Here is a 22,753-nt window from a genome sequence, read left to right on the forward strand (position 1 = left end):
GCCAATGTTCTGTCAAAGTGTCAAATGAGTCAAGGAATCCCTGCAGACTGAACTTTGTGGCCCAAGCTGCTAGTAGGGAAGGACTCAGAAAAAAAGGAAGGGCTGAGTGAGGAGAGCTGGAGTGTGGGAAAGGCTTCTTTGATGTAGGGCTCAACCGGGCATTGAAGAAAAGGCAGAGCAGAGAACGGGCGCCCTCCACCCAGGGGGCCGTGAGGACAGGTTCCAAGGTGGATGGCACAGCGGCAGCAATGGCGCAGGCTTATTCTGCACAAAGGTTCGTTCAACACGATCCCACAGAGCACATGCTCCATCCCTGCGGGGGGGGGGCGGGGGGAGCAGGCTCTGCATCACAGGAGGATGACTCAGACTTGGATCCTACCATGGAGGGATGTTCCTCTAGCAAGAATAAGGCAGGTCTATGATGATTTAGTACACCCCTCTCCCCCGAAAGTGAGACGTTCCATTAGAGCTTCGGAAAAAACATGAAGTTCAGAAACAGGTGCATGTTGGGGTCCCTATTACAGTATTTCAAGCATCAAATGTTTTTATACATGTACATGCATCTATTGTAAATAGCTATCTTGTTTCAAAGTGTTTTCTCACTCTTTCTCGTTTCTCCCTAAGTGCTCAGTGAATCAGGCCGAGCAGGTAAAGATGTGTTTTCCAGATGAGCCAAGTGCAGCATAACCAGTCTAAGTGATCTGCTTAGGTCAGAAACACAAACACACAAGAGTAGACCACGAACACCCGGTGCATCTCGGCCCATTCTTGCAGCATAAGTATAGGGCAGAGGGCGCACATCAGAAGTTCTATAATTATATATGACACCTGGCCCGTGCCAATGAAGCCAAGCAGGCAGCTTGCATTTAAAAGGGCAGGACGCAAGCAGCCTGTAAAGGTCCCAGAGAGGGACTATGACCCAGTGATAGTCTTCCATTCCCCCTTCTCAAGTCTTGCCTGTAACACCCCCTCCCTTTAGCCTGTCCGAACCACAACCACCCCTTAAGGTTCACCTCAAAACCCTTATGGACACTGTTTTTTCCTACCGCTGACTTCACCCCACTAATCTCCCCGGGGGAGGACGCGCCAGAACGCCCAGCGAGTCCACTGCTCGGCTCAGGACAGGTAGTTAAATACGGGCCGAATGAACGAACTCCCGGGACCTGCGCAGCTTAGTGAGCGAACCCTGAATTTCACCTCCCTCCCCAGGACCGCAGGCCGGCGGGCACCCTCGCCACCCAGAGGAGCTCACGGGGAACGAGGGGCTGGGTGGCGAAGGCCGGTGCCCGAGTCCCGGGGTCACGGGACCGGCGCGCCACTCCAGGCTCAAGTCCCCAGACAGAAGCTGAGGCTAACGCCCTCACTTTTCCAAAAGACCCCCCCAAACCCTGAGATCGTTAACTATTTCCCCATTCTGTGTCGGGAAAAGGGGTGAAAAACGACGCCAGAATAGCTTTAGTTGAGGAGCCCGTTAGGGAGGAGGAAGGATGAACCATTCCCGGCTCCAGACGCGGGAAGAACTCGGGACTGGAAGCATCGCGAGATCTGGGGTCGGCCTTCCGTTACGTAGCGTTGCCTAGCGACGGATAGGACGCTCACGGGCCCCCAGGCTAACCCCCGCTGTAGCCTTAAATCTCCTACCATGGGGGAAGAAGGCGGCGGTCGCAGCTGTGGGACCACTAGGGAGCTGCAGAAGTTGAAGCAGCAGGCTCTGGAGTACTACCGGGAGAACGACGTTCCGCGCAGGCTGGAAGAGCTGCTCAACTCCACCTTCTACCTCCAGCCTGCCGACGTCTACGGGCACCTGGTAGGGACCTGGGACAGCACCCTCTCCCTCCAGCCCCTCTCCCCCCGCCCCGCGCTGCGGCAACGCCTTGCGCCTGCGCCGCAGAGTCGCGCACGCGCGCTGCTGCCGCGGGGCGGGCGACCGTGGTCGCGGGGAGACGGTCCTGAAGCGGAGAAGCAGAGGGGAAACCTGGGGTGAAGGAATCTGGAACTAGCTAGAGGATAGCGGGCTCTAGGCGGGTTTGTAGGTACGGCGACAGCACGGGGTCTGACCCCTTCCTCACTACCTCGGGGCAGGCCTGCCCCGGGTGCCAGTTCATTTCAAACACAGACCTTAACACTGCGTAGGTCAGTTTACCAACCTTGTGCGGCCGCGTCTCAACCTTGGGACAGACGCCTTGGCATTCGCTACAACTTGGCCTCGACCAACCCCGGGGCCTCGTACCCAACCCACTCCCATCGCTTCCAAGTGTCACTCAAATCAAGCCTTGCTCCTGCCTGGGTGCCCGTCCCCACCTGACCTGTTCCTACCTAAACTTCCAATTCAAATCAAAGTCTTGACCGCTGCGCCCAGCCTTGTCCTTCATTGTTCCTAGTTCCCCTAGCATTTTCTGCATGCATTTGAGCAGGAGGCCCTTTCCATACCACCCTTCCTAGTTATGATTCCCCTTTTACAAATAAAGAAACTGGGCAGTGAGCTTAAATGATTTTCCCAAGGGGCACAGTGAACAACAGTGAAAAATCAAACTGGGTCTGTATCCCCAATACTTTATTTCTCCATTGTACAACTTACAAGCAAAAGAGTTTGGAGCTGGGAATCAGGCAGATCTGGATTTGGTGCTTAGCCCTGCCATTCAATAGCTGTAATAGACTGTTATAGTGGTGGTCCCCAATGAACCATACCACCAGTGTCAGTGGACTTATGCAAGTCCCTCCTACATTGTCTCGGGACTTGGCCTTGTGACTTGCTTCTATCAACAGCACATTGGCAAGCATGATGCAAGTGCTGCATATCGAGGCCTGCAGTCTTGGAACACACCCTCTTAGAATCTAGCCATCATCTTGCTGAGCACAAGGACATCCAATTACCCTGCTGAAGGGAGAGAGGTCCTGTAGAGAGACCCTGGCAGTTGAGACCTCTAGGATATCCTTTGAGAAAGACAGATGCCCAACTAGTCCCTAGATGTTCCAGCCGTCCTGGCTGAGATACTGGACATATGAGTGAAACCATCTTGGGTTCTCTGGACCCAGTCAAGCCTCTGGATGACTGAATCTACATTGGAGACCCTAGGCAGGACCAGTGAAGAATTAATTGTCCTGCTGGGCCCAGCCCAGATTGCAGAATCATGAGGCTAGTGTGCTTATGAAAGAGCCCAATACCATCTGGTGATAAAGAGGGTAAGGAGGGTGAACCTTCACTTTTCTTTCTTCTCTCTTAGCTCCTGGGTAGAACCACCATCTTGAATCTTTTTATCCAGGCTCCTTGCATGGGCTTTTTACCTCGACTTCATTCTTTCTTTTGTCTCTTTCTTGGATCACTTCCAACTGGCTTCTGCTTTTCCACATCAGTAAAGCTAGCTGCTATTACTAAGGTTTTGACAGTCCTCTTTGAACATGTAATTCTGTGCATGAACTGATGGTCAGTGCTCTATTAACTATCACTGACTCACCGTTAAAATATCAGATGCCTTTCTAGTAGGAATAAAAACTGGATCATTTAAAGTTTCTTAAGTATTAATCCATCAGTGTTCTAGAGACTAATTGACTTCAGTATCATGGCCAGAGGATAGGTTAGGGCCAACTAAGGAGTTACACAGGGCCTTTAAATTAAGAAATGCATGTGAGTTTCCGCTGAGAGTTTAAAAGACTACAAATCCCCCCACCCACCAAAGACTTGGTATCAGGCTACATCCAAATCTCAGTGAGTGAGGACAGGGCAGTTCCCACATTGCTGTTAGACTAATGATGGCACGAAGAGGAACTCAGAGGGGAGTTTAGTAGAAACTAGAATAAATGCAAATGCCCTTGTATAGAGAAATTTGGTGTAATGTTCTGATTTTTGTTTTTCTGTGTTGAAGGCGAACTGCTTTTCTAAACTTGCAAAGCCTCCCACCATATGCAAAGTGGTGGGGAAGAATGTGCTGGATGGGGTGGGGCTTCCCACCCTACAAGTGGAAATCTTCTGCACCATTCAAAATTTTCCCAAGGTACGAGGCAGCTTAACTGTGTTCTTCACTGGGTCCTGGCCCCACTGCATTAATGTCTACATTGTGGAAAATGAATGTTTTGAAATTCAGTGTGTAGGTGGACATATGTATAAACATGAACCATACAACTATATGGCTTATATATAAGTCATATAGACATGACACTAACTTGAAGATGATTTAAAATGGAGGAAGGACACGGGGCAAAAGTTGTTTTAAAACCCTGCCATTAACGTGATGAGTTCTGTAAATCTACAGATAGGTTTATAGATTGATATATTTATATCTAGGTTCCCATAGCTTTAGAAATATGTAGACTGAATTCCATAAAGAAGAGTACATTTTCGTAATTTTAGTAATTCATTTTAATTGCTACATATTTGTTAGAAATAATTTTGCTACAGTCTTTGGGAGGACAATAATTATGGTTACATCTGCATCCTTTTAGCTATTTATTAGAGAGACAGTGATAAAAAAAAATTTCAATGTAAGATTTTTCGAAAGGAATTTTAACAAAGCAATAATTTTAAATGTTCCCTGAAGTAGGATTCCATAGTGTCTCAATAGCTATAAAAACACCTCAAGGAAAACTATATATTCTCACTTTCCATTTGAAATTAGTGATGAAATGTCATGCGCATTAAAAGCCGGATTCATCTGACTTCCCATTTTCTGCGAGAGTAGAGAAAAGGTAGCACCCCTTTGTGTTATTTTCAGAACATATGCTCTGTGGTGGTTGCCACTCACTTCGAAGTCCAGGAGAATGCGTCACCCGAGCTGGTTGAGGCGGAAGAAGCCGACAGGCTCCAGGAGGTCAGCACGGCTGTGCAGTGGGTCAACGAAGCCATCACCCAGGAGCTCCGGGGTGTGGCGCCCTCCGACCAGGCTGCAGTGGATCAGGTGCTCAGGTAAGGCTTCCACTCGGAAATGTAAGTGTCGGGCATAAATCTCTATCTGCTTTCTTTCCATTTCACCCTCCAATGAACAGGCCTGTCGTAGTCATAGGCTACAGTTGGTTCATCAGTTAAGAAGCATGTGCTACGAGCAGCAAAATTCAGTAGAAAATGTTGTTTTTCTTCTGAAAACCATTATTAACATTTTACAGTGTAGGGCTACATAAGGACTTTCAACCTCTAAAATGTGCAAACCAAGGCATTGTTCACTGGGGCGTTGTGAGTATTGTTCAATGCCCAGCTAAGTAGAGGTCAGCGTTACTTTTCCTTTTGTGCAGGTCCGATGCCACAGCCCTCCTGGCCAAATAAAGGTTGACTGGATTCTCCTTAAGCTTTATCACTTGCTGAATTGTGCGTAACAACCTACGTTAGTTTGCTTCAGCGTTGGATCATGACCTTTGTAAAAAAAAAAAACCCAAAACAACAACTATTTTTATTTAATACGTTTTGGTTTCTGAATGCTAATGCACTTATTCCTTTTTTTGTGTGTGTATCTTTTCTGCTATTATCATATCCTCAGTTTTTTCCCCCCAAGATCTCGGTCATACCTTCCATTCTACATGTTTCTTTCTTTCTGGAGCTTCCCTCCCCAAACCTCCCATGTGGACTGGTTCCTCTCTAGACCTACTGCAGGGGTACCATTAAACATCCCTTCCTCCTTCTCCTGTTGCTTGCATCCCATATATTCCCCTTTCTGGATTACATCCTTTAAAAGTAAGAACGACAAAGGAATGTAAAATTTTTGAGTTCATATTATATGTGTTAAAATGTCAGCACTTTGCTCTCATGGTTGACAGTTTAGCTGTGTATAGAATTCCCATTTAAAGCCAATTTCTCTCAGTACTTTAACTCTGCTGCCCTGCCAGCATCTGGATTAGTAATAAATCTAATGCAAATAGAATTCCCACGTCTTTGTTGGATTGTTTGTTTTGTTGGTTAATTTTTGTTTTACTTTTCTTTCTTTATCTAAGGAACCTTTTAGCCTCTTTTTATTCTGGGCGACTGAAATTTTATGTAGATTTACCTAAGTGAGATTTCTGGAGAGTTCTTTTAACTATTCATTTTAAGCTCCACCCTCCAAAAAGAAAAAGAAAAAGTAAGTCCCTCACATAGTACTATATATTTCATTGTCTTTCTTGACTAATTTTCTTCTGATGGTCATTTACTGAAAAAGAAAATCCAATAGCCCTTAACCAAATTGTATCTTCAAATTTTACTTTACAGATAAAAACAAAGCTTAAAGGATTAAAAACAACAACAACAACAACAAAAATGAGCACCTGACATCCTTAAACATTTATTCCCAGGCCAAAATTAATTTTAATTTTGAACACAGAGTCATAACAGTATCGTTATATTTTGGCCTTGGAAATGGAGGCTGATTGTTCTTCAGGTAGCTAAGAAACAGAGTTGATGATTAGAACGTATTGGAGTTGGCAGTAAAACATGATCAAAATTACGAGTGGTATTCCTAAATATGCCTCTGTACAGCCATCTTTTGTTGCCATGCAGGGCATTCTTTGAAAGTAAAGTGCAAGAAGACAAGGAGAGACGGGAACTGGACAGGAGCCTGGAAGACTCGGCTGTGCCCACCCCTGTCCCTCTGATACCACCAGCACCTCCACCCCCTCTGCCTCCAGGGAAAAAGAAAGGACAGAAGCAAGGTTGGTGGCTTGTTACCTTGCAGAGCGTTCAGTGACAAACATGGCGAGCAAGAAAGGCTGAAGCTCAGCCTGCCTCTGGTTAGAGGCTCTTGGCTCCAGGGGACCAAGGTTGGGCTCCCACTGGGTGCCGTCCATCCTCCGTGCCACTCCCTTGCTGGAAGCTTCTCTGCTGGGCTGTCAGGGTTTTCTCCCCATCCCACTCTCTATTTTTTTATAAGATAAAAATATTTCTTCCCCAGAAGTGAGCAGCTTACTAAACAAACAAAGTGCACTGAACGGTGGCAACGCTGGAGACGGGAGGTGAGGGCGGCACCGGCACCTTTTAACTGCCCTCAGGACTTCTATTATTAGATCATCAAGAGGCCACTCCCTGTCTGAATGATAACCAACATTTTTGCAGCTCTGTGTGATGTATAAATGGATCATTTCTTTGGGAAACTTTGCTTTTTTAAAGCAAGTAGTTGAAGTTATCATGGCCCTTTGCCCGATGTCTTCCAACAGATTGCTAACCTCAGTCCCTCCAGCACATTAACTCTGGAACTGCTGCGGATGTCGTAACGGTGTTCTGTATGTCTGTCCGACTGGAACATGCTCCTGGAAGGCATGAATCGGGCCTTGTTCTGTTCAGCACCGCCAGTGCCTAGCATGATGCCAGGTGCAAACTAAACGCCCTCTAAATGTGGGCTCCATCGAATGAGAAAGCACTTACTTCATAGATTCAGAGGCTGAGGCCTAGCATGGGGAGGAGAGGCGCCTAAGACAAAGGAAGTATGTTAGACCAATCTCTTGGGCGGGTGAGGACAGCACTACCAACTTACATGTCGAGACCACCCACAGATATTCATTTCATGGTTGCTTTGACTGATACAACTTAGAATTCCAAGGAAGAAGTCAGAGAGGAACAATAATTGCCAAACAGTTACTATGTGCAACGTGTTTATGTCTCATTTCACTTATCTGACCTATTTGACTCAGGCCAGCCGCTGTGGGAAAGAGAACAGGCGGGACTAGCAACTGATGAGGGACTGGGTTACCTGGTCAGACTGGGTGGCTGAGGACATCTGACGGGGAGAAAGGATGCTGTCTGGATGGGTGGATCCGAAGGCATTGCTAAAAGCAAAAGGCATTGGTTGGGGGCTGGCAAAGAGATAGCTAGTTAGATATATGCATAAAGCGATGTTCAACATCAGGTTGGCTGTGCAAGAGCTGTGGTGGAACAGAGAAAAACAAAGGACTTGAAATTCAAAGACTGTCCAAATCCTCTCTTTATTCAACTTCTGACAGATGTTGGGCAAATCTTTTAACCTCTCTAAGGCCTAGTTTAGATGTATGTGAACGTGCGAAAACAGTATCTGCCCATGTGATCAAAGGAGTTAATATTGGACGTTCTAAAAATTTCTTAGAGACGCAAAATCCATGCCTAAGGATTGTCTGAGGCTTGGGGGTGGTGGTAAATGAAATCAAACAGAAAACGTGTTGGGGGTTGAGGCGGAGAATATGTCCTTCCAACCTCAGTTTTCAACTGTTCTTTATGCGGGGCCTTCCTATCTGTAAATAAAGCATTAAAAAATACAGTTTTCTTAGAGTCAAGCTTCCTAGAAAGGAATCCATTATCAGTGTTTTTCCTGCTAGGTGCGAAGGATTCCTTTATAGAGAAACCTGTTTTGCCTCCGGAACCAGCTGAACCCGTGCTCTGCGGCAGCATGGCCGTAGGGGCTGTGTCACTAGCCGTTGCCAAAACCTGCGCCATGCTGAGCGACCGTCCTCTGTACCTGGCTGTGGCAGCACTGAAGCACCCTCAGGTCAGTGTCTGTTCTATCCCATCTCAGGGACCCGTGAGTGTCTCGGGATGAACGAACCACGTTTCTCCTTTCCTCTTGTCCCCCCCGCCCCATTCCAGGAACAGCCAGCAAAGCTCACTCTACCTTTGCTAATGGTATCGATGGTCAGCTGTGGGAAGTCATCACCTGGGAAGCTGAATTTAATGAAAGAAGTGATTTGTATACCCCATCCTGGATTAACAGCTAAACAAGTACCTTACATGATCTAAAATGACTTTTTCTAAAAAATAGGTTCTCCCATCATCAATGAATTTTCAGTGTAGACTTATGACACCAAGAGAGAGGGAATTAAAAATAAAATGAGAAAAAAAAATAGTTTAGAGAATCAGAGAAATGGGAGGAAAACAAGATCCCAAACAAAAGGGAACACATTTAGATCACCTTAGATCTCCGGTTCATTCCAGCACTGACTCATGCTAGTGACTCACAGAGAAGCCACATGTGAGCAACCCTGTAGGCCTGGGACTGCTGGGAGTGCTACTGAGGGTTTGAGATAGCTTTACTTCCTGGTCCGTGCACTACAGCAGCAATGGGAGGAGGCTGGCACTTTCCCAGCTGCCCATTCTGTTAAACGAGAGCCCTCCGGCCTGGAGATGGCAGATTGCGATTGCCCGGAGCATAAGAGAGGGTTAGTGCCTGTTTATGGAGTGTGGAATGAAGGAGCTGCAAGTCACATTATCACTACTTAGTGATGTGTTCATGTCTGTATTGTTCTTCATGTCCTGAAAGAGTCAGTATACATCTTTAAATCCTCATGAAGCATCCTACCAATTAGGTGTTAGGGAGAGCTCAGTGTTCATATTCTATAGCAGGGGTCCCCAAACTTTTTACACAGGGGACCAGTTCACTGTCCCTCAGACCGTTGGAGAGCCGGACTATAAAAAAAACTATGCACAAATCCCTATGCACATTGCACATATCTTATTTTAAAGTAAAAAAACAAAACAGGAATACAATATTTAAAATAAAGAACAAGTAAATTTAAATCAACAAACTGACCAGTATTTCAATGGGAACTAAAAATAAGACAGCCTCCGTCTTTTGGAGGTAAAATTAATATAAGACAGGGTCTTATAATAGGGGAAACATGGTGTGTAGTAATGTGGGGGGAGACCTTTGGGCAAAGGGAGGCTATAAGGGCCATTATGTTGTTGTACATTTGGGGGAGTATGGGGGCCATTGTACTGTATAGTAATGGTTATAGTTCTTTCTCTTTCTTCCTACTTCTGCTGTTATTTCACACTGCTTCCGGTGATGTGGGGCGCCGCAGCCGCAGACAGGATGTGCATCATATGATGTGCTTCCAGAGCCCTGACGCGTGCATCCCGCGTCACTGGAAGTAGTACTGTACGTGAGCGACGCCGTGCTTTGCGCCGCACTGACCACCAATGAAAGAGGTGCCCCTTCCGGGAGTGCGGTGGGGCCGGATAAATGGCCTCAGGGGGCCACATGCAGCCCCCGGGCCATAGTTTGGGGACCCCTGTTCTATAGGGATGTTTTCAGAGAAAGTACAGGAAGCTCTATCCCCTCTGGTAATACGCTGAGTGCTCCAGGGAAAGTCATGATTGTTTAAATCTCAAGAGGATTTATAATAAAGAATTCCCCTTTAAAAGAGAATAGCCATGACCGTCCAGTTTATCAGTTGGGGAGGACCAGCATTTGTATCTAGCTCACATGGCTCACCATCTGTCAGACCAAGTTCAGATCCTGGTGCCAGGATTGTACCTGTCATGAAGGTTTGTCATGCTGTGTGGGAACCAGAGCACTGGGCATGCCATTCCTTATGTCTTCACATGCAGGTCCCACCATCATCAGAATACACTTTTTACTTAAGTGGCAGTGGGTTTATACTAATTGAAACACTATCATGAAGAGTCCCTTCATGACCTATGACATGTATTGCAAGAAAGTCCCCCAAAAGACCATGAAATATACTGCTCACAAAAATTAGGGGATATTTCAAAATGAATATGAAGTGATATAAAAAAAAGAAGCATTTGATTTCTTTAAAATTAAACAAGGACATCAGAAAAGCAAATGCCAAGTCAAAGAAAGTTGTTCAATTATGCAAATGAGATGCAAACCCAACTTTTAGTTCATTGGTGAAAATGCACTGTACACAAGGCTGAAAGTATTGGAGTATCTGCACGTTCCCTGATCCCCTAATTTTTGTGAGCAGTATAGAATGAAGTTGACTTGACCCAACCAACTGAACCAGTCAGTTCTGAACAAAGATGAAGAGCCTCTTGTTCATGTTCAACCAAACAAAAACTGAGGGCAGAAGGTTAACGTTTAATCTTTTGATTTTGTAGACCTTGTCCAGGGACCATTATTCTGAGTTAGAAATAACCATGTGCGAGGTAAGTTTTTATATTTAAAATCTCTAGGCTGCAGGTGTGGAAGATCATGTTTATTCTTACAGGGTGTGGAGATGCTTATGGAAATTCAGAAACAAATTAACAAAACTCTCGAAGTGGTATGTAAAATGAATCTATGGTATCCAATTACTGACGCTTACACAGCCTCTAGTGCCCAAATTACAGTTGGTTAGGAATTAAATCAACAGTGTTACTGATATGGAAAGTATGTTCCTTTGCTTTCAGTTTCTCATATGAGCCAAGCTCATACGTTCCCTCCAGGCTTTGGCTCCGGCCAGTACCGGTATTTTGTGGTCTCATTTGATTTCTGAGGCAGCTGGCTCTGTGCTGAGACCATCCCTTAGGATTCACAAAGAGAGGATTGGGTCCCTCGCATGTGAGAGGCAGTTTTGTATAATGGTTAAGGCACAGACTCTTGTGTCTGCTTAGAACTCCAGTGTTGGAGACACTGGTAGCCGTGGCCAAGCAGCTCTTGAGGGGTAAGTCAGAGGCAGGATGACAGGCAGCTGTATGAGTCAGTCACCAGCTGTCCCATCGTATTCTAACTGAGGCATTGCACAGTGATGTGGCAGGGCTGGGGCCAGGAGAAGGACCCACTCCTTGTCTCTGGTGCGCATATATATATATATATATATATATATATATATATATATATATATGTTGCCCACAGACGTATGAAAATTCCAAGTGAGATGTCTCTGTCTTCTGTCTCACAGCTCCCTCCTCCCAAAGCAGAGCCGAAGAAAGGGCATAATGGAAGCAAAAGAGGTCACGTAAGTATATGTGTCCATGCACCACACAATTCACTGCTCTGTTCCCTGCCCCCTGTCTCTCCTGTAGTCATTCTGCCCAGGAGTGGGGCTCACGCAAGCAGGGATTCTGTCCCGAGAGCACTGAGCCAGGCCATTTGGAGAACGGGACTGTCGTTCTGCCCCGGCCTTGCTGGCAGCAGGCTGCTCGGCCCCCTGGGTCAGCAGTTGTCTGGCCCACTGAAATGTCAGAGGTGGGGAGGAGCATTCATGACTAATAGGATGGCATTTGAAACCATATAGGTAGAGTGTTGGGGAAGTTGAATCTCTTCTAACTAGATGAAAGGCACACAGAATGTTTTAGATTTTAATTCTACGACAACCAAAGGGAAAGCAAAGGCATAAGAAGAAAGTCGCTCCTTACATCTGGCCCCAAAAGGCACTGAGGTGCCATTTCCGATGCAACATTGCCAGATCTCAGAGCTTGCCAAGAGAGTCAGGCACACATTCTTGTGAAAATTGGCCATGAAGGTTGCAAGGGCCTTGGGAGACAAGCTGGACTTGATCAGGCTGGTGACTGTGGGTGCTCTGAAAACAAAAATTTCCCCCAGCTATTCCTTTGCTGAATAGAAGCTTCCTCTCATTAACATTAAAAATGTTGGATGGTTCTTATAATTAACTAGTGCCTTTGCCAGTACAGAGGGGATATTTATACCCAGATTCATGTTTGCTGTTGAGCTTGGTATACCTACACACACACCCTTAAGCCCTCAGAATTACTGATATTGCTTCAACTTACATTAAATTGCATGGTGGCAACTGATGACAGAGGCACGTCCAGGCTGGCCTTGCAGAAGGAGCATATGGCTGCCTTTCCCGGGGGTCATTTCCATCCTCAGTGCTGTGTCCTTTTAGCTGAAGTCTGCATCTTTTTTTTAAATAAAACTTTCACTGGAGGAAGGTTGCATTTTTAAGTTTTAACTCTTTGAGTCTACTAAAGGAAAAACGGAACATGGGAAAGAGCAGGTTTGGAGGAAGAAGACAGAGCTAGGGACAGGCAGGACAAATGGCTACAGGGGCAGCCTGGAGATTCACCAGCCTGGTGGGCACAATGGCCGAGCCCATAAAAATAACATGGGCGCCCTGAAGACGGAGAAGTGTGTCCTCCAGGCCAAGTGTGAAAACCTTGGCAAATACAATAAAGTAGTAAAATTCCTCCCAGATGCCGCAGGGCAATTCTGTGTCCCCAAAGGTCACACAGAGATGAGTGGGACTGAGATGCAGGGTGACTCGAGAATCGGGGTCACATCTTTGGGGAGCTGGGTCTGGTTATAAGAGGCGCCCCCCACAGGAATGCCAAGGACACTAACGTGCTGCATTTACACTCCTTGTCCTCCTCTGATCTTGCAGCAGCCCGTCACTGGCAAGATGTCCCATCTTGGCTGCTTGACCATTACTTACGACACCATAGAGCAGCCCCTGATTCTCATACAAGGGATCTGTGCCAACCTGGGGCTAGAGATGGGAACGAATCTGCACCTGGCCATCAACTGTGCTGCGCATGAGCTGATGGACTATGTAAGTTTCTACTCCGGGACGCTTACTTGTGTTGAAGTTCCGTTATTGTTAAATTAGAACTCAAAAGAAGAGCTTATCTGTATATTTTCCAGACAGAGCCTATTTTTCTGTTTGTTAAGTTTTTTTATTTGGGGGTGGAGGTCCAAATATAAATGGAGTTGAGAAAGCCAAGCTGGTTAATGACCAGAGACTAATACAACTATATAACGTACCTAATTTTTAAAATTGACAGAAAACATCCCAGGTATATATAGAAATTCTGTAATAAAAACGATGCAGAGTGGGTTGCTTGCATTACAGCCATGAGAACTATTGAAAAATAATTGTGCAGACTGGCATGTGTTGCTGAGGACAATCATTTAGGTAGTGAACGCTGAGTTTGTCAAGCACGAAAAGTGGATCAGCTTTAACTGTGGCTAGATATACCCTTCCAGACACATGGTTCTCGGAGTGTGTGCTGCGACTTTTTCAATATAAAAGTATTTCCAAGTCATTGAAATTGATGGAGAATACACCCAATTAAGCCCGTGTAGTGTTTATCCATTCTGGGTCAGGACAGAGCTTTAGTGATGCAACTTCACCAGGGACCACAGCACATGAAGGAAGTTATTTTAAAAAGAAAGAGAATGGAAAATAGCTTTTATTAAAAAATGGTGTGGCCCTCACTTCCTCAGGGTATTGCATTAGTAGTCAGCCTTTAAACGTGGGAAATCGCTACATTAGGACACCTGTTACAAGTTGTCTGTCTTATACACACACCTACTTCCCATTTGCAAATACATAAATGCTGAATCTGCTTTTATAAAATGCCCAGAACATTGATATGCATTTATGGTGAGTTGGTAATGCATGTCAAATTCAGGGGATATGACCAAATAGAATTTTGCTTTGATTTACCATCCTAACTTTTAACTACAAAGGAACATTTGAACAATATGAACCCTAAGTTTCAGCTGATTTCTAAAGAAATTAAGCACATAAAGGAATGTTTACTGTAATTTCCTGTTCTTCACATAATGACTGGTTCCTAGGTATACCATTAAGGAAGATGATTGCGTGTTTCCATCAGCAATGTATACCAGGAACTATGAATACACTGCTAGTGCTCATGTGAATGGATATTTATTGTTTCTATGCAGTAAAATGTATTAGCTTGATATCAGATCATTCTTACTGTAACGTTGGTTCAAGTTCATTAGCATTTCTTTACTGACAAGATACGATTTTAAGGCCTATCAGTATAGAAACTAAAAGTTCTTGATGCCATTTATTGTGAAAAATGTATGACATTCTTTCAATTATGGATTTCTTAAGAACCTGCTTAATTCCCCTGGAATCCATCCAGTCAGCAGCAGCAACAGGAAGTCATTAGCAAACCAAACAGCTGGCCGGTTCCTCTCAGTTTCCTCCCAGTTTCCTCCCAGTTCTCAACACCTCAGGTGACTTCCCTGAACACAGACTGGGAAGGAAGGGCACTCTGTTTTGCAGAGACAGCGCCAGACCCTTCAGCCCAGCTTCCTTCTAGACGTCGTCACGTGGGGGCTTGCCAGACTTCACATGAATGGGTTGCATAGAACTCTACTTTCAGACAGTCTCTCTACTACTAGACCGTGCCTGCTGTCTGAGGAGGGGCGCCCTCACATATATCACTTTACCTTTCATGTTATCTCAAAAGTGTACTCTGCTTTCACATTTTAGAACATCCACAGAAGGAGGGACAAGCTCTTTGCTCACTCTGTGAGTCGACAGACGGCTGGGTTCTAGCGAGAGGGCAGGTCTGCGCTGCTGCTGTGTGTGATGCTAGTGCCCATCTGTAAGCAGCCGGGCAGCTGGCACCACATCATAACCTAAGGAGGAAACTATTCCTCTCCCACTCTGTGCTCGGCGTTCTTGTGCAGATGGCTTCATCCAAAGTCAGGGGGAAGAGCTCCCTGGCGCATCCAAGGGAATGGGGACTAGATCTCCGCAGGTTAATATCGTACTTGATGGTAAAAGTAAAGTGCCTAGATTTCTTATGTGACTATGGCCCGAAGAGAACCTGTTTACAACCTTTCTATGAAGTGAACGCACATGAATTAGAATCAGAGTTCTAACATTTGAGGAATTCACCCCGTCCTCCGCTCTCTCCCTCGCACTTACCAGAGTAAAGGGAAGTACGAGGTGATGACAGGAGCGCACAAGAGTGCCGCCGAGATGGTCGACCTGTACGTGGACCTGGCCACCAGGTTCCCGTCGGTCATCGCCCTCATCGATCCTTTCAGGAAAGAGGTAACGGAGCCCCGGCGGTTTTCTAATAACACGTAGAGTAAAAAAAACCCTTCTTTTGGATCGGCCATTGGGAATACGTTGTAATTTGGGCCGGGGCTGAGCTGGTTTCCTTCGCCATTGGTGAGAAAAGGCACACACAAAGCCGAGTAGCAGAAACCCAATTACCTAGGAGCATGCGTGTCTGCAGAACAACGCGCAGTGCCCAAGCCCTTCGGGGGCATCTGCATGTTTACAGGCAGCTTAGCCAAGGGAGGCCGAGCCCGCCGTGCCAGAGGGTGCTTCCATAGGTTAATCAGGGCTTCCACCAGGCCAAGTGTTTTCTAACTTAAATCCAGTTGCCACGTATACAGAAAAGTAACAAAGCCGTATTTTTTAAAGGTTTGAGATATTGAGGTGTTTTATTTTTAAATCAAATGAATGCCTCTCACAGGATTGTTTACATGCTGCAGAAGGTCATCTCTCGTCCTATCCCACATAAACAGCAGAGTTTAAATTCTCGATTTTATGAATTCAAGAACCATTAGATAGGCTAACCGGGTACCCTCTCCAGGATAACAATTTAAATTTGGGGACAAGAAGAGTGCTAGGGTCTGGTTGGTAGCCCCAGGCCTCTCGGTCCCGTGGTCCCTTTCACAGCCTGGGCTCCATCCCGGCCCTTGCGGGAGACACGGACGAGCTCTAGTCTTGAATCTGCCCAGCCTGATGCTTGTCCTGGGGCCCCGGCCACAGCTCCTCTCCTGTGAGATAGCTCATCTGTTCTAATGAGATAGCTTGAAATCTGATACAACGGCTAGAAACACTGTGAATGTTATTTTATTTTTTAATAGCAAGCATTTCAGTTTATCTAGTGGTCTCACCCATACAAAAAAATAAGGGTGTTGAGAAAGAGGGCAGAGAGCTCATGCAGGTGCCTTTCTTGTAGTTTCTGTTTCCCAGAAATAACAGTCAAATCTTCTCACCTGCCAGTCTTTACGGGACAGGCCAAGTTCAGCCGCAGATGCAAAAGGGAACTGCTTTGTGTTATCTCAGAAAGGTGGATCACTTTGATTATGTGCTATATGCTTCCTGCTGCTTCGTGACTGTGTCCAATACATTATACTGACTGACTCTTAATTATTTACCCAGGACTCCGAACAGTGGGACAGCCTCAGTAATGCTCTTGGTTCCAGGTGTTACATCATTGCAGCAAGCGCCTCCAAAAGCATTTCTAGACTTCTGGAGGATGGGGCCATCAGCACTCCCAAGTCCAGTGGGCTGATCCTAAAACACACCAATCAAACTACGATGTCTGACTTGGTGGAAGTAACCAATCTCCTCGACAGTGAGTACAAGTAGACATCTGAGGGTCTCATAGTAAACTTGGTTATTATACAAGAAGCCCACAATATGCAGCTCATCAGTTAATGAAAAGCATGGACTAATCCTCAGAAGAGAAAGAATCCCACCACCTATGAGCAAAGAGGGGCTGGAGAACAATACGCAGCTCCCTTACTCACTTCACAGGGGTCCAGTCACTGGCCCGGGCCGGGAGGCCATCTCCTGTGGCCAGGGCTACCGCCAAGGGGTGGCTCAGGCCATGCCCGATCAGGTTCATAGGACATGGCAGGGATGCCACTCGCCCACACTCCTTTCGGTTCCTCAAAAGTTCCAAACTCTTTTCCATCTTGTGGTCTTTCAACATGCTGTTCCTTCGGACAAGAATGCTTTGCCCTGTGCTGTTTACTTGGCTAACTACTCCTGATGCTTCAGGTCTCCTTGCCTTGAATGAAGCCTCTTCAGATAGACAGGGTGGGGCAAAAGTAGGTTTACAGTCCTGAGTACGGGAAACAGAGTTTATTCTTGTATTGTTTATTACTTATTGTATTATTTTCCATACAAACAACTGTAAATCTACTTTGCCCCACCCTGCATAGGCCTTCCCTGACTTCCTCCACCGCAACCGGTTACACTGAGCCTTTCCCAGAGGCTTAGACTTTCTCTCCGTAGCACAGCCCACAATTACTCATACAGTTAATCTAATGCCCAGTATCTCCCACTAGACTGCACACTTCCACAAGTTCATGGGCGTCTGCTTCACGTATACACAGGGCCTAGACCATGCACACCAGGAACGAGGCAGAAGGCTGGCCTCAGAGGGGGACTGGCAGCCAGGGCCCTGGGCGGGTGCTCGAGGACGGACGGAAAGGCCTGCCGTGCCCCGGCCTGCGGGCTGTCCTGGCTGGGGACCGCACTCAGCAGTCATTCTGCCTTGTACTTCAGGTTGCTGCTGCAGCTCCTGCTTCTGAATCACGAACCCTGTCACTACAGGAAGAACTCTGGCTCACCCTGTGTAGACTTTGATAAATTACAAGGGGTCTGAGGCCCCTAAATGACTATCAGTGCAGCTCTTCTAATAAGTAAACTTTTTTTTTTTTTTCATTTTTCTGAAGCTGGAAACAGGGAGAGACAGTCAGACAGACTCCCGCATGCGCCCGACCGGGATCCACCAGGCCCGCCCACCAGGGGCGGTGCTCTGCCCCCCAGGGGGCGATGCTCTGCCCATCCTGGGCGTCGCCATATTGCGACCAGAGCCACTCTAGCGCCTGAGGCAGAGGCCACAGAGCCATGCCCAGCGCCCGGGCCATCTCTGCTCCAATGGAGCCTTGGCTGCGGGAGGGGAAGAGAGAGACAGAGAGGAAAGCGCGGCGGAGGGGTGGAGAAGCAAATGGGCGCTTCTCCTGTGTGCCCTGGCCGGGAATCGAACCCGGGTCCTCCGCACGCTAGGCCGACGCTCTACCACTGAGCCAACCGGCCAGGGCTAATAAGTAAACTTTGACTAAAATTCTACACATGGATTGTGAAGCCCGTTACTTAGGCATATCCGCTCCCCATGCGGTGCCCTGTGTTCACCGTCTACTGACTCAAAGGTGCATTTTTCTACATTGAACATGGACAGAACTGACTCGTGTCTTACAGCTCTGGTCTCAGAAATGTATCGATCTTATTTGAGCATTTTCTCCATTTAGTGGTAACAGTGCTGAATCTTCTGATTTATAGTACCTTAATTTGATGAAGTGTGGCATTCATTTAGTATTTAGCATCTAAGCTACTGAGAAGGGGTAAACAGGTAAAACCAGGGTAATAAAAAATGCAAGTATTTGGGTTAGAATTCATAGGTGGTCAAATAACTGACTCCTCACTAGAAAGTTTTAAGTCTCTGGGAACTTTACAATTTGGACCTCAGAGGCGCATACATGGGCTCGTTGTTTCTGCACCGCGGGAAACTGAAAAGAACCCCCTGCCTGCAGGTAAGAAGCACATCTCCGTCTTGGGAAGCCCAGACGCAGAGTCGTCTGATGACAGCCTGGTTGATTTGGTAAGTGCTGCCGGCTGGTCAATTGCAGAATGCCCCGAACACTGCTTTTATCCTAAACCGGCATTTCCGAGAAACGCAATCTTTGGCGAAGAAAGTCATGTAACCTTTTATGAAATAGACTTGCTTCCTCCCAGACAGCTCCCTTTTGTGAAGAACTAATCTTTGAATTTTAAAAAAGAAAGAAAAGAAAAAGAAAAATTGAAGTCCCGAGGGAAATGATGAGCACACTTAAATGACCAATGTGCGCACCTGCACTCTCACCTCCTAAAACCAAGTGAGAAAGGCCAGAAGGTCCTTAGATAAAAGGAGCACGCCTACATGACCAGTAAAGCTCTGGTGTAGTCACACCAACTCTCCCCTGCTCGACACCCTCAGCTTTAAGCAGGACACTTAACTAAGTCCTAAGAGAAACCAGCCCAAAGGCACACACAGGGACGGTGTCCTATTAGCAAAATGGGACCCCTCCATTTAAAATAAGTTGTTCTTCCCCCTCTTCAGGCTGTTGGGCTGGGTGTCCGGTTTATCAAGCTGGGAGGTCTGTCTCGTGGTGAACGAGTGACCAAGTACAACCGCGTTTTCGCTATAGAGGATGAGCTGGTCCAGAACAGAGCGCTGGGTACGTGCTGCTTCTCCCTTTGTTTCCGCTGGGCCCTGAATAAGGACAAAGGGTGGGAGGGGGCGGAGACAAGGCCCTCAGCAGGAGGGCAGGGGGCTCCAAAGACGATAAATACGTGCTGACAAACTAGGATGGCATTTGCCACAATGCATATTGTTTTCTTAATGGATTATCTATTTACCTGAATGTTTAAAACCCTCGCTGTTCTTCTGGATAAAGAGGCCGTGTGAGGCTTTTCAATAGAATTAATTGATTGGGATCACCAAGCGTAGCTTTTGTTACGGTCCAAATTATAGCTGAGGTCTCTCTGCACAGCCCCTGAAAGTTAAAGGCAGATTTTTCTTGATGGTTCATTTTACTCGAGACAAATAGGCAGCATGTTAATTTAGTTGTTGTACTTTGGGAAGACTGTGGTCTCCAGAGAAATGAAGCAATCACTTATGACATCAAACCTTTGTAAATTTTCATGGGACGAATCACCTTGCCTACTGGCTAACTGGAAACACCCCAAGTATGGATTTTAGTTTTTTATATTACTGACGGTGATGATCAAAAGTAGTTATGTAACATGCAGAGACATTAAAAGAAACCAACATTTTGTCTTTTTTTTTTTTTTGTATTTTTCTGAAGCTGGAAACGGGGAGAGACAGTCAGACAGACTCCCGCATGCGCCCGACCGGGATCCACCCGGCACGCCCACCAGGGGCGACGCTCTGCCCACCAGGGGGTGATGTCCAGGGCGTCGCTCTGCCGTGACCAGAGCCACTCTAGCGCCTGGGGCAGAGCCAAGGAGCCATCCCCAGCGCCCGGGCCAGCTCTAATGGAGCCTTGGCTGCGGGAGGGGAAGAGAGAGACAGAGAGGAAAGGGGGGGGGGTGGAGAAGCAAATGGGCGCTTCTCCTATGTGCCCTGGCCGGGAATCGAACCCGGGTCCCCCGCACACCAGGCCGACGCTCTACCGCTGAGCCAACCGGCCTGGCCAGTCTTTGTAATTCTATAAGCTATTTGGTATTTTAAGATAGACTAAATGAATTGCTCTACTGAAAAAACAGTATGTTATTTAGGAATTGCTGACAATTAAAACATGAAACTCTCTTGGATGCTATAAAGGAAATCTAAAAGAGATAGATGTGTTATAGAACGTATTGTGGAGCATACAATGAAAGCAAGGACTCGATCCTACTTAATGACTCAGTATGGACACTGAAGAGGAGAGGAAAAAAAAGAAACCAATAGAAATTGTGATTAAAATTTGTCGCTTCACATACGTAATGATCTTGAAATACACCCTGCTTTCACAGAAAGTAAAGCTATGACTAGGAGACCATTTCTGTGCCACATCACATGAGGGAGTCAAAGTTACTCTGTGTTGTGTAATGTATGACACAGGCTTGTTTTCCAAACAGAGAAGATTATATTCTCCCCACACATCACCTGATTACTTTTTCTATGTCATACTGATTTGCGGAAGCCATATGTTCCTTAAATGACTTATATTTCCAGCTAGACTCACCACGAGGGAAACACCTGCTTCAGGGCATCAGAAAGGACTCTAGTGACTGGACACCAGCCCCTCCCGTGACAGTGCAGGCCCTGGGCATTCTGGGACGGATTAATAGATTGCTGAGAATTGCTGTGACTGTGTAGTGGTCAAGAAATGTTAAGGGGAGCAAAGCCAAATCTCTCCACTGAGGGCTTGAGTGGGAAATCTTGGCAAAACCCCAGCTGATCCAGTGTCCCTGCCTCCACAGATGGGCTGGACCCGTGGAAGTCTGCAGTCGTTTACCTTGGGGGCGTAGGTTGGTAATGGTTTATGTTAGAGTGCTGTTCTTTACTCTCTTTTATCTTCTCCCTCTCTGCCCAAAGTCCGCTGCACGTCCATGTCCCAGAAGGCCCTATGAGGGTACAGACAGGGCAAACTGAAAAAGACCCGTGCATTGCACAGTTAACGTGTAACCGGAACAGGCCCACTGTTAAATGGTTCTAGAGCCCTTTTTGATGGTGATAGGACACCTCTGGACGGTTTTGAGGGTGATCTCCTTTAAATCAAATAACATCAGAACTGGCACTGTCGGATCAGACAGTAAACAAGATTGTCGTTTTGAAATAGGTTTCAATGAAGAACTCACGTTTTCTGACTTGAACGAGGAGGACGGAAAGGCTGCCGAGGCCGCGGGGCCCCTCTCCGCCACGGAAGCTGGAGAGGAGTCAGCGGAAGTGTGAGCCTCCCCGCACAGGGCTGTGCGCTCTGGCGGCGGCCCCACCCAGATGGGCGGGTCTGGCCCGTGTCTGCTGCACACGGGAGCTGCTCTGAAACCACACTGGCTCATGTGCTTTGTACTCTTTCCCCAGTTGACCAAATATGTCTAGTTATTTCTGCCTAAGATGATCGCTGTGCACCGTCTTACAGCCGTCCCAATGCGTGGAGATTCTGTCGGTGCACCTGCGCCCCTCTCAGCTCAGACACCTCCCCCTTCCCAAACCTAAACGTCTCTGGGAACACACAGCTTCGCCCGGGTGCTCTCTGCACTCTGCACTCGTGTTTGGTGCACCCGGGCTGGAGAACGCAGAGGGCTCCGGAGCCGGGTTCAGGCAGAAGCGCCAGAGCGTCTCTGCTCTCTGTGGCAGCCAGACCGCCTGCTCGACCTTGCCTGCCCTCATACCCTTGGCCCGATTCTCTCCTCTTCCTTCATTTTTCTTGTACTGTTTACATCCTTATGAGTCTCCTTCAATCCTCTGGAACAAGAATGAGCATAGTGAATAAACACGCGTGGATGAATAAATATTCTTGAGTTAAATGCAGTTTTTTCTATTACAGGACTAGACAGGTGATGATAGGCGACATCCAGGGTGACCGGGCCGCCTCTGTTGTAAGCCAGCGCTAGGCCAACAGCAAGGGAGGGACGGAAATAAACCCACTGAGTCACATCCCTGTGGACCTGAGGGTCATACCCAACTGCTTTGTGTGGTTTAGACACTCTGTGAAAAGTTATCATTTGCTTTTCCCTAAAATTATATCAATGCTATAGTGACCTGCAGGAGAGTTGGCCGAAGTTTAGATTTCTGACATATTCCACACGTTTTTACTGAACATACTGCGGACCTCTCCTTCTGCAGAGTACTTACAGGGAAACTTAATGGTCTTGTGGTAGAGCCTCAGCCTCACCTTCCCTTCGAAGCAATGGCTGACAGCGGCTCAGGGCGGATCCTCGGAGCACGGGGCTGGGGAGCGGGCTGGCCTCACTCCCAGCTGGGAGAGGTGTCCATCATGGTGGCCTCTGCCTTGTCGGGGCTTAGAGCGAACTGTGAGGTGTGAGAAACTGGTCGGGAAGTTCCTTTCAAAGGCAGGAGGAAGAGCCT

General features: G+C 46.9%; 2 protein-coding genes across 6 annotated transcripts in view; one reads left to right on the forward strand and one right to left on the reverse strand.

The window, feature by feature from the left end:
- Positions 1–1,775, reverse strand: part of HSPA12A (heat shock protein family A (Hsp70) member 12A) — a 132,837-nt gene extending 131,062 nt beyond the window's left edge. For both annotated transcript variants that reach the window (XM_066240482.1, XM_066240480.1), the window contains exon 1: positions 1,642–1,775. In XM_066240482.1, coding sequence (XP_066096579.1) covers positions 1,642–1,644 — 3 coding nt within the window. In that variant the 5' untranslated portion in view covers positions 1,645–1,775. The remainder of the gene's footprint in view (positions 1–1,641) is intronic.
- On the forward strand, positions 1,643–22,154 carry ENO4 (enolase 4). Of its 4 annotated transcripts, none has more exons than XM_066240484.1 (14): positions 1,643–1,807; positions 3,864–3,992; positions 4,710–4,900; positions 6,458–6,609; positions 8,242–8,411; positions 8,510–8,641; positions 10,763–10,810; positions 11,545–11,601; positions 12,988–13,155; positions 15,298–15,423; positions 16,549–16,744; positions 18,711–18,778; positions 19,277–19,394; positions 21,504–22,154. In XM_066240484.1, the coding sequence occupies exons 1-14, from the start codon at positions 1,643–1,645 to the stop codon at positions 21,614–21,616; spliced, it is 1,833 nt and encodes a 610-aa protein (XP_066096581.1). In that variant the 3' UTR covers positions 21,617–22,154. The 4 variants fall into 4 exon arrangements, with proteins under 4 accessions (XP_066096581.1, XP_066096580.1, XP_066096582.1 ...); XM_066240483.1 differs by lacking the exon at positions 10,763–10,810 and adding an exon at positions 10,873–10,926; XM_066240485.1 differs by lacking the exon at positions 10,763–10,810.
- Positions 22,155–22,753: the final 599 nt, after the last annotated feature.

This window comes from Saccopteryx bilineata, chromosome 7 (assembly GCF_036850765.1).
Source record: "Saccopteryx bilineata isolate mSacBil1 chromosome 7, mSacBil1_pri_phased_curated, whole genome shotgun sequence".
Taxonomy (NCBI): domain Eukaryota; kingdom Metazoa; phylum Chordata; class Mammalia; order Chiroptera; family Emballonuridae; genus Saccopteryx; species Saccopteryx bilineata.

Bases quoted from the DNA above. Each gene is read 5' to 3' on its own strand.
- ENO4 (XM_066240483.1), top strand. From the start codon at position 1,643: ATGGGGGAAGAAGGCGGCGGTCGCAGCTGTGGGACCACTAGGGAGCTG. The intron at 10,927-11,544 runs GTATGTAAAATG...TCTGTCTCACAG, and splicing joins TTAACAAAACTCTCGAAGTG to CTCCCTCCTCCCAAAGCAGA. The intron at 11,602-12,987 runs GTAAGTATATGT...CTGATCTTGCAG, and splicing joins ATGGAAGCAAAAGAGGTCAC to CAGCCCGTCACTGGCAAGAT.